The 13,852-nt window shown below is 54.5% G+C and overlaps 2 protein-coding genes across 6 annotated transcripts in view; one reads left to right on the top strand and one right to left on the bottom strand.

Annotated features, from left to right (window-relative positions):
- The first annotated feature begins 6 nt into the window (after window positions 1-6).
- Window positions 7-8,156, top strand: PRPF4 (pre-mRNA processing factor 4). Its single transcript, XM_057384898.1, has 14 exons — window positions 7-77; window positions 782-959; window positions 1,305-1,491; window positions 2,060-2,147; window positions 2,863-2,942; window positions 3,184-3,277; window positions 4,116-4,210; window positions 4,500-4,558; window positions 5,148-5,271; window positions 6,465-6,554; window positions 7,062-7,184; window positions 7,509-7,616; window positions 7,706-7,824; window positions 7,963-8,156. The coding sequence occupies exons 1-14, from the start codon at window positions 27-29 to the stop codon at window positions 8,154-8,156; spliced, it is 1,590 nt and encodes a 529-aa protein (XP_057240881.1). The 5' UTR covers window positions 7-26.
- Window positions 8,157-9,939: 1,783 nt separating this feature from the next.
- Window positions 9,940-13,852, bottom strand: part of WDR31 (WD repeat domain 31) — a 9,625-nt gene continuing 5,712 nt past the window's right edge. For all 5 annotated transcript variants that reach the window (XM_057384903.1, XM_057384905.1, XM_057384901.1 and 2 more), the window contains exons 7-10: window positions 13,171-13,238; window positions 12,645-12,786; window positions 11,631-11,793; window positions 9,940-10,342 (exon numbers count right to left, since the gene is read on the bottom strand). In XM_057384903.1, coding sequence (XP_057240886.1) covers window positions 10,182-10,342; window positions 11,631-11,793; window positions 12,645-12,786; window positions 13,171-13,238 — 534 coding nt within the window. In that variant the 3' untranslated portion in view covers window positions 9,940-10,181. The remainder of the gene's footprint in view (window positions 10,343-11,630; window positions 11,794-12,644; window positions 12,787-13,170; window positions 13,239-13,852) is intronic.

Genomic DNA, 13,852 nt, shown 5'->3' with positions numbered 1-13,852 from the left:
TCCCGGTTCCCAGTCCCGTTCCCGCCATGGCCACCGCGCGGGCACCGGCGGCGCGAGGCGGGGCCCGGCCCCCCGAGGTTAGTGTTCGGGGGCGGGGGCGTCTCCGGGCCCGTTCCCTGCACGGCAGCACCGCTCGCTGTTGCCGTGTGGGGTTCGCGATGCGCCGGTGTCACCGGAGCCATCTAAGGAGCCGCGGCCGGGGAGCTCACGTGTTTTCCTGCGTTTCTACACGAGCCTGTTTTTCTTGGGAAGTTGGTGTGACGCCCCTCTGCGGGGAGAGGGAGCTGGGCACCGTTTCTGTTCCTCAGCCTTCCAGGGAGAATGCGGGAGCTGGAGGACGGCATCAGTCCTGCCTGTGCTGGGCTCAGCAGCAGGAGGAAAAGCTTCGTGTTCGAAAGCTTTTTCAAAAAATAGTAGCGTAGATAATAGATACAAAGGAGACAACACAGCCCTAAGCGTGTAATGGGGCATTTTACTTTTGCTTTGGCGTTGGGGCCAAATCGTCAATGTCCAGTGGCTSTCCCATCCCTGGAAGTGTCCAAAGCCAGGTTGGATGGGGCTTGGAGCAACCTGGGMTWTTGGAAGTGTCCCTGCCCATGGCWGGGRGTGGAACGGGATGAACTTTAAGGTCCCTTCCAACCTAAACCAGTCTGGGGCTCTGAGAGGATCTTTGCATGGTGCACAGCCCGGKTTTCCCAGCACAGCTCAGCTCTGGGACAGCCAGGCTGTTTCCTGGCTCTTCTGTCCCCAAACACACTCCAAACTGTGCCTTTCCCTGCAGCCCCCCAAGCCCAAGCCTGCAGAGGAGAGTGATGCACCCCCAGCCAAGCGAGCGCCCATCTTCTATGGGAGCCTGGAGGAGAAGGAGCGGGAGCGCCTGGCCAAGGGCGAGTCAGGGCTGCTGGGCAAGGAGGGCATGAAGGCTGCCATGGAGGCTGGCAACATCAACATCAGCAGTGGTGAGGACATGGAMCCACCTTTTGTTATCCCTGCCCAGAGATGTGACACTTCCAAATGTCTCTGATCACTCTCTGGGCGCCACCTCAAACCACACAAGGATGGGCAGCTCCTTGATTGGATGCTSCTGTTTGGGAGGGATCCAGGGGCAGAGAGGCTCTGGAACAGGTGCCCGGGGAGGGTGTGGAGTGTCTCTCTCTGGAGATATTGCAAACCCACCTGGATGCATTCCTGTGTCCCCTGCTGTGGGTGACCCTGCCGGGGTGATCTCCAGAGCTCCCTCCCAGCCCCATCTGTTGTGTGATCCGTGGTGGCCCCGCTGTGCTCAGGGCTTTGTCTGTGCCCAGGGGAGGTGTTTGACCTCGAGGACCACATGAGCGAGCGCCAGGCCGAGGTGCTGGCYGAGTTTGAGCGCCGCAAGCGCGCCCGGCAGATCAACGTCTCCACCGATGACTCCGAGGTCAAGGCCTGCCTGAGGGCCCTGGGGGAGCCCATCACGCTCTTCGGAGAGGGGCCTGCGGAGCGCAGGGAGAGGTGCTGTGTCTGTGCCAACAGAATGGCCATTTAACGGATTCCTGAGGTTTCCTGGCAGTTGGGGTGCAGTGGGTGCTGCCACTCAGCACTGCTGTGTCATGGGAGAGCTGGGGATGTTCACTCTGGGGAGGAGAAGGCTCTAGAGAAACTCTAGAGTCCCTTGCAGGGCCTAAAGGGGCGCCAGGAGAGCTGGAGAGGGACTTTGGATGAGGGTCTGGGGTGACAGGACACAGGGAATGGCTTCCCACTGCCAGAGGGCAGGGATGGATGGGATATTGGGMAGGAATTGTTCCCTGGGAGGGTGGGCAGGCCCTGGCACAGGGTGCCCAGAGAAGCTGTGGCTGCCCCTGGATCCCTGGCAGTGCCCAAGGCCAGGCTGGACATTGGGGCTGGGAGCAGCCTGGAAGAGTGGAAGGTGTCCCTGCCCATGGCAGGGGGTGGCATTGGGTGAGCTTTAAGGTTCCTCCCTACCCAAACCACTCTGTGACTCTGTTCCAAGAATCCTGAGGCAGAAGAAATGTCACACGGGTATTTGTGACTAAATCCATCTTYGTGTCTTTTTTTCCAGGTTAAGGAACATCCTCTCAGTGGTCGGCACAGATGCATTAAAAAAGACCAGGAAAGATGATGACAGGTCAAAAAAGTCCAAGGAAGAGGTAAATATGTCTCCTGTCMTCTCAGTGCTGAGGAATAGGGATGAGGGATATTATATCCAGGTCTCTGATATGCAGGACTCCTGGCTTTGGTCAGTCTGTGGATTCTCAATCATCCCTTCCRTGTTGCCCATTTTAGCAAACCTGTGCCACTGTTTGGTCTCAGTGAGGAGCACTAAGTGTGGGTTTTTACTCACAGACTGAGCTGTGTGCTGCACTCAGTGTGCAAACCAGGAGAGCAGGTGTTTGGGCTCTTACTCACTATAGCAAGTTCCTTATTTTTGTTCACACTGGGGAAGGAAAAAAAAATCCTGCTGTTGCATCCATTTCTGCCTTTGATTGTTCTTTCTGCTTCTGTCTTTCTTCTGAGTCCATTTTTCTTATAATTTTTGAGTTCTGCTGTAAGAAATAATTCCTACAGCTCTTGGCTTTCTCTTTACTGGGTGATGTGTAAAGAAGGAGGGAATTACATGTCAGGAAGTGCAGATGAATGTTGAGTGAAGTGGCAGCACGTCAGGATTGGATCTATAGGGCAGAGAGTTTGATTTATCTCTGTTAATCCCTTTTTCTGAGCTTACAGTTGTGCAGAAGAGGCCAGAGCACAGCAGGGTTTGGGAGCAGGTTCTGGGAGGGGAGAATGAGTGGAGGGGAAGCAGCACCAGAGCATTTTCATGAGTTTTATTTTCATGAGTTTTATTTTATTTTTTTATTTTTACAGTATCAGCAAACCTGGTACCACGAGGGCCCTCGCAGTCTGAAAACAGCCAGGCTGTGGCTGGCCAACTACTCCCTCCCCAGGTGAGAGGAAACWGCACAAAAGAGGAGGGAGATGCAACCATTTGTCAAATGCAAGTGCTGATCCCACTGTAGTAGCATGGCAAATCCAAGGAGTGGGGAGGCAAGTCCAGTGAGCCCAGAGCTTGAGCTGTCAGGGACTGATCCAGCATTAGCCCAGTTTGGGGGAAGAGCAGGGAARGGCCTGTTTGCAGCAGAGGGAGGGGAATGCTGAGGGTTCTCACTCTACCTTTACTCTCCCCAGGGCAGCGAAGCGGCTGGARGAGGCTCGGCTGCTCAAGGAAATTCCTGAGGCCACCAGGACATCCCAGAGGCAGGAGCTGCACAAATCCCTGCGGGTAGGTTTGGATACACAGCTCCACTGCTGTGTTCACAGCRTTTGGCTCAGCAGGAATTCAGCTGCCTGAGGTGCTGTCCAGTTGTACATCAGTCTCTGTCTGCAATCTTGGGATGTTCTGCTTTTCCTCTCAGTCCCTGTGTCTGTGAAGCACRTCCTGAGTCCTTCAGAGTGATCCAGGGAGTGTATTTGTCCCTGTGTGTGGCAGAGGGATGTAGAGATATCCCTGTTTTGCCTTGCCCCTTGCCTGTGAAGCTGAAGGAATGTGTTCCTGGCTCTGGCATGGCTTGGGCTGGCTGGGCAGCCAGGGAACCCAAGGGAAATACCCAGCTCTGGGTGCAGAGCATGGTTGGGAYGACTCTGAGATGCCTTTTCCAAGCACACTAAGCCAGATTCCCGGCTTAACCAAACAGAGAGGCTCAGGCACACTGTGTGCTGCCCCCCTAATCCTGTTTACTCCAGAGGCAGCAGCTGCCAGAGGATTTGCTTCCCCCCTTTGCCCCGTCTGTCTGGTTGGATTCTTTGGATGAGTTGTGGAAAGATGCCAAACTCTGTGTCAGAGCTGCAGCTGCAGAGCTGTGGAGCTGGGGAAGCAGCAGGCACATACCATGGGTGGCTTTGGGGAGCTGGGCTGTGTCCTCAGGCTCTGCTGGGCCACCTGGGCCAGCCTGGAGCTGGGGTGCCTCTGACACAGCTCCTTCCTTTGAAAGTGACTTCCCAAGGGCCTGTGCCTCCTCCTGTGCACATTTGCCTCCCTCACCTCAGCCTTTGACTGGGGCTTGCTCTGGCCTGCTTGTACTTCAGTTATTTATTTGTTGTGTTCTTTGTATTTTTTACAGTCCTTGAATAACTTCTGCAGTCAGATCGGGGATGACCGCCCGCTGTCCTACTGCCACTTCAGCCCCAACTCCAAACTCCTTGCCACAGCCTGCTGGTGAGACTTCCTTGGCARCACCTGCTTCAGGGGCTGGGAGAGCACAGCAGGGAAAGACAGGGATGTTCTTGGRGGCTTGGGAATCGTGAGAGTCCAGAGATGCTTCTCTTCCCTGCTCTGAGCTGTCATCACTTTATTTTAGAGMTGAGCAGAGATTGATTTGAGCTGGTTGCTCAAAGTGTGTTGGTGTTTTAGCCACTTCAGAACCCTTAGGATGGCTTTACAGTTCTGTTTGATGTGTTCCTTGTCATTCCTTCTCCACTGACATTGTATTCCTTGTCTTCCACAGGAGTGGGCTGTGCAAACTCTGGTCTGTGCCTGACTGCAACCTGGTTCACACCTTACGAGGTAGAGAGCAGCTCTCACTGAGCCTCTTGGTTCTTTTGTTCCTCTCTGGGCTGAGCCCCCACACCTGAATTACTTCATGACTCAAAATGTCCTTTTTGGGCAATTTCCCTCTTACTGAGAGTATTGCTTGTGCTTGGGAGATGGGAGTGTGTCAGATAATCTGGAGGGAGACCTGCTTTTAGCTCCTGCCTCAGCCCCAAGGTTGCTGTTTGTGTTTCTGATCAGTTTTGTTTGGTTTCCAAACTTGGTTTGAGTTATTTAAGTTACAAACAGTAGTAGTTTTGGGCAGGCCACTTGACAACAGTGAGGCTCTTTGAGCAGTGGTCACAACTTGGACTRAATAGAAACACGAGGACAAATCTCWTGATTCATATRTTGAATTTTCACTGCACTTTGAGGGTTCCAAACCATTGCACTGGATGCTGTGCCATGGGTGCTYCTGGAGGTGCAGGACAGTGTCACCCAGCTTTGAGGACACAGTGAAAGTGTTCAGTGGCACCTGACTCTCACTACTAACAAGGAAATGCAGCTTTTCTGAATAATTGGCCAAGATCACATGGCAGATGCTGAATTTTGGTTTTCCTTTCAGGACACAGTACCAACGTGGGGGCAATTGTGTTYCACCCCAAGGCCACCGTGTCCCTGGACAAGAAGGACGTCAGCCTGGCCTCGTGCGCAGCYGACGGCTCTGTCAAACTCTGGAACCTGGAAAGGTCAGAGCTGTTCCAGATGTGCACAGCTGCAGCACTGCTGTTCTGGGGTTTATTCTGTGTTCCTAAACACCCAACATTTACCATCCTCCTGCCAATATGACCTTTTCTTGTATTTACCCCAGTGCAATCCCTGGCCTCAGTATGTGCCACCCTCTTCAGCAGGAAGAGAGATCACCTTGATTAGGGAACCAAGGTGAGGGAGATTGTCTGAAAGGGATTGAGGCAGAATTGCTGCTGGGCATTGGTGAACTGCTGGGGGTGATGGAAAGTTTGGGGAATGTCCCAGTCTAACCTTTCACTTGGGAGAAAACTGCCCCTCTTGGATATTAAGAAATGAATTTTGAGTGATTGGAAAGTACCAGAATTTGGAGAGGGAGTGACCAAATACACAACCAGGCACAAAAGTTTCTGCCTGTGCTGCAGACAGGTGGCTGTCACTGCCCAGAGTGGCTTTGGCAAATGGGCAKCACCTGTCTCAGGCCTGGGAAGAGCACACTGGTTCAGGTTCTGAGTCCCAGCATGACCTGATTGAGAAATGGAGCCTGCAGTGCACCTGGGAAGGGCAGGCAGCTCCCAGAGCCCCAGTGTTTATCCTTGGCTGAAAATCACAGTTGCCAACAGCAGAAATGCCCCTGTGCAAARGGACAGGAGAGTTGTTATCTCCTGTGACCACATCTCTTAATTAACCTGTTGGAAAGAAACTTCACTGCTGTTCAGGTGGTAGCTGAAGGCTCCTGAGCTGCTGCCTGTCATTCTGGGAGAATAAATATTCACTCAGTCCTGCACCCCTGGCATCCTTCAGAACAGCAGGGTCTGCTGCAGTGCAGGAGGTTCTTTGTACTCTCAGAAAAACTCTTTGCAGTTCAGCTGGTCTGTGGTTGTTCCTGCACTTCCACAAGTGCTAATGACAARGGCCTTGTTAATTTTCAGGAATAATAATCATCACCACCACCACCACCACCATCATCATCACAGGAGAACATTACAGCCAACAGGAGTGTGGAGAAAGGGTTTCACTCAGAGCTTTAGGAGTGTGAACCAAGGCAGAATTCAGAGTTGTTGGTTACAGCTCTGATGTTCTTGTCTGGTTTGATGTGATCAGCAGAGCTTTTGCTGCCATCATTCGTTGGCAAAGGCCTGGCTGCAGCCAGACCCCCTGTGGCCAGTGCCCAAAGATTTGTTCTGTGTTGCAGTGATGAACCGGTGGCAGACATCGAAGGACACAGCATGAGAGTGGCCCGTGTGATGTGGCACCCGTCTGGGAGGTTCCTGGGCACCACCTGGTAGGGACACCTGGGGATTTGCTTTCAGAAATGACCATGGGCTGCCCAGCTGCTGGCCAGTGGTGCCAGGCCATGTCCATAGCAGGGCAGGACAGGGCCATTTGTGACCACATCTAGGCTGTTGCAGTGTCAGTGACTGCAGGGCATTGGGATTCCTTTTCCTGCCCCTGTGTGAGACACTATTGCCCAGCTAGAAATGAAATGCCCCCATTCTCCTTGGAGATCCATGGAGACTGCAGGAAACAGCTTCAGGCTGCACCAGGGGAGGTGTAGGTCGGATATGGGGAAAGGTTTGTTCATAGAGTGGTCAGGTCCTGGAACRGGCTGCCAGGGCAGGGGTGGAGTCACCATCCCTGGAAGTGCTCACAGACCACMCAGATGTGGCACCTGGGGACATGGATGGGTGGTGAACACAGCAGTGTTGGGTTAACAGTTGGACTYGATGATCCTGGAGGGTTTTTCCAACCTGAATCACTGCGGGATTTGATGAGTGCTTTGTTCTTGCAGCTACGATCACTCGTGGCGCCTGTGGGACCTGGAGGCACAGGAGGAGATCCTGCACCAGGAGGGGCACAGCAARGGTGTCTATGACATCGCCTTCCACACCGACGGCTCCCTGGCTGGCACGGGGTGAGCTGCCCTTGGCTCAGGATGGGTGGGAAATGTTACCAAGGGCTTGCTGTGACCAGAGATTTCTGCTGGAGGAATGGCTTCCCACTGCCAGAGGGCAAGGTTGGATGGGATATTGTGAAGGAATTGTTCCCTGKGAGGGTGGGGAGGCCCTGGCACAGGGTGCCCAGAGAAGTTGTGGCTGCCCCTGGATCCCTGGSAGTGCCCAAGGCCAGGCTGGATGGTGCCTGGAGCCACCTGGGCAGTGGGAGGTGTCCCTGCCCATGGCCAGGATGATCTGTAGGGTCCCKYCCAGCCCAGCCCAGTGTGTGACTGTGATTRCAGAGGTCTGGATGCCTTTGGCCGGGTGTGGGACCTGCGCACAGGACGCTGTATCATGTTCCTGGAGGGGCATCTGAAGGAGATCTACGGCATCAACTTCTCCCCAAACGGGTAAGAGGGGAGCTGGCGTGGCGGATGTGGAGCCCTGAGTCCAAACCCCATTCCCTGAACACCACCTGAATCCCTCCCCTGCTGGGCAGGTACCACGTGGCCACGGGCAGTGGGGACAACACCTGCAAGGTGTGGGACCTGCGGCAGAGGAAGTGCATCTACACCATCCCTGCCCACCAGAACCTGGTCACTGGCGTCCGCTTCGAACGTAAGTCCTGGTGTTCCTTATCCCTGCCCCTCCAGCAGCTCCAGCCCCCACCTGCASCTCAGGAAGGCCTGTGCTGGTCAGCAGAGATTTTGTCTTTATTTACAAGACTCACTTCTCCTCTTTTCGCCTCCTGTGCAGCCAACCACGGGAATTTCCTGCTGACGGGTGCCTACGACAACACAGCCAAGATCTGGACCCACCCCGGCTGGTCCCCGCTCAAGACACTGGCGGGCCACGAGGGGAAGGTGATGGGCCTGGACATCTCCCTGGATGGGCAGCTCATTGCCACCTGCTCCTATGACAGAACCTTCAAGCTCTGGACAGCCGAGTAGCTCAGAGGGGCCAGCTGTGGACTGGGATTGGGGACATTTGTGACTTTCAGTTGCTTTTTTATATTAAACAAAAAAACAGAAATTGGCAATTCCAACATGTCACAGCAGCTGCAGTCAAGGCTGCTCTGCAGTTTGGGTGTGTTTGAAACACCAGTGTTGGCCAAGGCATGGCWGGAGTCAACTCTTGATAGTTTTCCCAGTTTTTGGATAGTTTTTTTACTGCAGGTACCACTTTCTGCTGTAATTTTGATCCAGTTACTTCCACCCTCCCTTCCAAGTTTGGTTCCCAGGTGTCCTCAAAACATCTGCAGTAACCACAAAGCACCTCAGGTTTGGTGTGTGGTTCAGCCTCTGTTACTGCCCTTCTCACCTTCCTCTTCYAGGAATCTTCACACTTGATCTGCATTTAGACAAAGAGCTATCAGAGGGAGAGGCACGTGGTGCCCTCCTTCCCCTGCCTCACCACTGGTGTCTGGGGATGAAGATCTGCATCTCCCCTGGATTCACTTGGAGTAGATGTCCAAGGCCAGGGAATATTTATTTTCCAGGTACCACCTCGTGTCCTGCTCCTTGAGCTGTCCTGTGAACTGGGTGTTGCAAATCTATGTCAGCATCTCCTTTTTAGGGTTTGCTGTGTGAGCTGATAGGAGGGTCATTCTATGTAGGATTGTCTCTTTGTGCCCTACTGTATGGAGAGCTTTTGTACTTGTTTGTTCTTTAAATTGAGGTTTTGCAGATGTTGTGCCCTGGAAAATCTAAAGATATTTTGAATGTGCATCCTGGGCTCTGGGTCTGACCAAGGAATGGAGRAATTACAGGAATTTCACAATGCACAGTTTGATTTTGCTGGTGTGAAAAACARCTGAGGAGGGGTGGAGTCACGGSRTTTGTTCAGCCTGGAGAAGGGGAGGCTGAGGGGAGACTTATCAGGGTCTGGAGCTTTTTCCTGAGGGGCAGCACCAATCTCTGCTCTCAGGACCTGAGGGAACAGCTGGAGCTGTGTTGGGAAGTTCAGGATATCAGGAAAGGCTCTTCCCCAGAGGGTGCTGGCACTGCCCAGGCTCCCCAGGGAATGGTCCYGGCCCCGAGGCTGCCAGAGCTCCAGGAGCGTTTGGACAGCGCTGCCAGGGATGGACAGGAGGGGGTTGTTGGGGTGTCTGTGCAGGGACAGAGGTTGGACTCCTGGATCATCCTGGTTGGTCCCTTCCAACTCAGGATATTCTGTGATGGTACAAAAACTTTCAGGAGTAAAGTGATTCACCTCCCTGTCATCAGCTGGAGAGCAGCTGTCTGTGCTCCTTGGGAACTTGAGCACAGTTCTCAACTCCCATGGTGCAGTTGGAGAYGCTGTGTCCAGAGAAAAAAACAAACCCCAAACCCACTCACAGGTTACTTTCTTCATAGCAGTGTCGAGGGCTTTCTCCTCACTTCCATGCTGCAGGGTGGCATCTGCCATGTGCCAGCTCTTAGTTGTTCCCAGGGAAAATGTGGGATAAGAGGCCAGCAACTAACACAGAAGAATTCTTTAATTGCAGTCTCCTCTGCTCCAAGCCCAGGTCCAGCTGTGTGTGCTCAGCCTGGTGCTCAGGTATCTGTCCCTTGGTCCTGGTATCTCATCTCCTTCCTCTGCCCATCCTTCTGGCTTCAGGGAGGCTTTGTAAGGAAGTTGCAGGAGGCTCCGTCAGGAGCAAGGGCTCGGCCTGAAGGCACACAGGGTCTGGCTTTCCTCCTGGACAGCTCTGGTGCTGCTGTGCCACCCCCAAACCAACCAGCAAATCACCAGCTCCTGCTCACAGGCACAGAGCCTCTGCTGCCCACGGCTCTTGGGGATCACATCCCCTCCTGGGACAGTCTGACAGGAGATTCCCATACTCAGAACACTGCCACCTCCTCCTGGGACAGTCTGACAGGAGATTCCCATACTCAGAACACTGCCACCTCCTCCAGGGACAGTCTGACAGTAGATTCTCATACTCAGAACGCTGCCCCCTCCTCCTGGGACAGTCTGACAGGAGATTTCCATACTCAGAACGCTGCCACCTCCTCCAGGGCCGGCTCTGTGCCGCCGCTGAGGCGGAGCACGTGGATGCCGGAGTTGGCGCTGGCGCAGAGCAGGGTGGAGCTGTCACAGGCRGCCAGCGAGGCCAGCGGGCCCGAGCCCTCGAGGCACAGCGTGGCCAGGCAGGCTGCAAAGGAAGGGACAAGAGAGGGACACTGGGTGTGCTGAGATGAGGCAGGGTCACACCGATCTCCCACCTCTGAGCTCCGCTCTCCTGAAGTGGGTGAGCTGCTCCCCTCACTGTCCTGGACCAATGCATCCAAACACATCAAGGATGTACCCTCTGGAAAAGACCTGCGCTCCTGTGCATTGCCCAGGCAGTGGCTGACAGGGATCCAGACCGGGGTCAGGCTCTGCCCCTTCCCAGGACAGGAAGCAGGGCTGGATGGACCTGCAGACCCCACCGGGCAGAGCTGCAGGGTGTGCCTGGAGCCATTCCCAACATGCCTTTTTCTCCCACATTTCTTACAGTTTTCCTAAGGGCTGTGTTACACTCACAAAACAGTTTTTATGAGTCTCCAAAAGGGAAAGAGAAATAAAGTTTATAATATCCAGTGCCACGTCAGCCCGTCTGCGTCTGTTATTAAAGCCCCCAGAGACAGTCTGTGAGACATCAGCCTGAGCTGCAGAGCTGTCCCWGGCACAGACCCACAGGTCACCTCTGCTGGTGACCTGCACCCTTCCCAGRGCAGCTGGACTGTGGCTCTCCCAGCTGGGAAGGCAAGAGGATCAAAGCTGCTGCCAGCCCTGCAGCCACCCTGGGTGCACAGGCACCAGGTGAAGGAACAGGCAAGAGAACAGAAGGTCCTTCTCTGCAGGAGAGYCTCAGGTTTCTATTTTCATCCCTTKCATCTTAAATAAGTTTCCTTGGAGAGGGGCTTAGCCCCAGGGAGTGTCTAAAGCTGATGGCCTCTGCTGCCTGGGCAGTGAACCTGAACAGCTTCCTAGGAGGTCTCTGCCTGCTGCAAAGGGTTCCTGAGAACCTGCTGCCATGGCTCGGCAGGTAAACACCTTTGTRCTCCCTGCAAGAGGACAATCAAAGTGAGGGCAGCTGCTGACCAGCCCTCTATCCTCCAGCACAACTTTGATTCCTTACAACTTTCCATTTGTACCTGCAGAAATCTCTGGAGTTCCCCTGTTCTTTTTTATCATTCATCCTTTCATTGCTGAACTTGGATGTATCTTTAAAAACTGCCTCATAATTCTTCCTTTTAGCTCAGGGAGGACCCCTGACATCTCTGACACGCACCCAACCTCCCTCCTGCTCGCCCCTGGGTTTGCTCTGGGGCATTTCTCCACCCTGTCCTGCAGCTGGCTTGGAGTAAACTCCAGAGACTGCAGCATCCCCCTGCCTATCACCCCAGGACAGAACAGAGGGAAGTGGGTTTGTTATCCAGGAAAAAGGGACACCCTACCTGCAGTGGCCTGGTCCCAGACCTTCACTGTGCTGTCGCTGGAGGATGTGGCAATGCTGGGGGCGAGCGCTGGGCCCCGGGGCAGGAACACACAYGAGGTGGTGGTTTGGAAGTGCCCTTTGTATTCACACACACGGCCCCTCGTCTGCCTCAGGTCCCACAGCTGCAGGGAACAGGSAGCATCAGAGCCCCAGCTCTGCCACTGGCTCTGCCAGCATGGAGCTGTTTTACCAGGATGGGGAGATGGGCTGGGATAAYGAACTCCTGGCCAATCCTCAGAGCACCATAGCTGCAGCCCTTGTCCCTGCTTGTGCTCATAGCCCTCGAGAACATCAACGTCCAAAGGATTTTCACCACTGGTGACTGAACACATGTCCACAACTATTAGAGCTGACAAGTTAAGACTGCAGACAGAGAAGTCTCCAGCCTGCTCTCATCCTCAGTCCTGCCCTCCCTGGCATGGGACAGGCTCATCCTCTTGATCCTCACACACAAGACTGGGAAGCTACAGGACTGAACCCCTGCTTTGGAAACACCTGGAGCAAGGGGTCCCTTACAGGCTTTCTGCAGGAGCCTTAAGCTTCTCAATGCCCTCCACTGGCTTTTTTTCCTGTGTGTTTTACTGAAATGAAATCACACACTGGTCTGGGGTGGAAGTGACCTTAAAAAGACCATCTTGTTTCAACTCCCTGCCCTGGGCAGGGATGCCACTCACTAGATCAGATTGCTCATAAGGCCCCCATCCAGCCTGGCCTTGGAYACTTCCAGGTATGGGGCAAATCCCAGGGCTTTAATCAAGAAGAAAACCTGCTGATATTCCCAGAGCAGAACATCCTACAGGGACAGGCAGGAAGGCATCAAGCACTGGCCCTGGCTGGTGACACCAGCACAAGGGCGAGGCAGTGGCAGCATTCAGCTCCTCGGAGCACTGATGGCTGCTCTCCCCTGGGTGCCATAGGTATGGGAGGAAGAGGGAATAGGAGCAGAGGCCTTGCTGCCCCGTCTGTCACTCACGGTGGCCTCGCCGCCATGGCCGCTGTGGCCGCTGCTGCTGCTCAGGCAGTAGCGCCCGTCCTGGCTCACGTCACAGCACGTCTGGATGTGCTGCTTGGCTGGGAACGTGTGTGCCACCTGCAGCTCCCGGCTGTCCCACACCCTGCAAGGAACAGGGGACCCTGAGCCATCACTGCCACTATGGTTTCCCTCTGCCTTCCCGCACACCCCGGCTGYGCCCTTGCACTCTGCCCCCGCTGCTCCCAAACTCCCCCTGCATTCCTCCATTTATCCGTGCTGGATCATTCTCCAGCTGTGTTTTTCACAAATATTCCTTTGCCCCTGCAGTCACCACCCAGTGCTGCTCCCAGCCCCTGTCCCTGGCTGGACACTGCGCTCCAAGGCCCAGCTGAGCTGGCAGGTGGCTTTTAGCCACACCAGCAGCAGTCATGAGAACCAGCCAAAGAGCAGCCCCTTGTGCATCTTCCCTGATCCCCAGGAGCCTCAGGCCGTGCCTCCCCTCTCTCTGGCCACAGGGAGAATGTACCTGGTGGTTTTATCCTCYGAGGTCTGGATGACATAAGGCTCCCCAGGAACCCAGCAGAGATGTGTGACCTGTGGAGAGGGAAGGATGAGCAGGAGCAGCCCAGGCTGTGTCTGACTGAGGATGGAGCCACTGAGCTCCCATCCTCTCCCTGCCTGGGTTGGGTTGTGAGCTGGAAATGTTGGATGAAGCTGTTCTCTGCTCCCCTCCCAGGCCCAGTAGGGTTACTGGGGGTGATTGAGCAGCTCACCAGACACAGAGCCATGGGCACAGGGACACAGCACAGGCACAAGAGAGGGGTACAGGAAGGAATGCAGCCCCACTGCACAGGGCTTGTTTAACCTGGAGAAAAGGAAGCCTCACTCTCCACAACTCCCTGACAGGGGCATGGAGCCAGGTCAGTGTCAGGCTCTGCTCCCAGAGAACAAGAAATGAAAGGAAACAACCTCAAATAGTGCCAGGGGAGGTTTCGATTGAATATTGGGGAAAATTTCTTTGCTGAAAGGGTGGTCAGGCCCTGGCACAGGCTGTCCAGGGCGGTAGTGGAGTCCCATCCCTGGAGGGATTTAGAAGACATGCAGATGTGGCACTTGGGGACATGGGTTWGTGGTGGCTCTGTCAGTGTTGGGGGAATGGTTGGACTCAAGGATTTTAGATTCTCTGTGCTTCTAAACAGCTCTGAGTT

This window comes from Malurus melanocephalus, unplaced genomic scaffold, assembly GCF_030028575.1.
Source record: "Malurus melanocephalus ecotype Western Australia unplaced genomic scaffold, MMel_1.1 scaffold_757, whole genome shotgun sequence".
Lineage (NCBI taxonomy): Eukaryota > Metazoa > Chordata > Aves > Passeriformes > Maluridae > Malurus > Malurus melanocephalus.
Note: the sequence above shows the minus strand (reverse complement) of the source record. Positions and strands in the feature narration are given on the sequence as shown.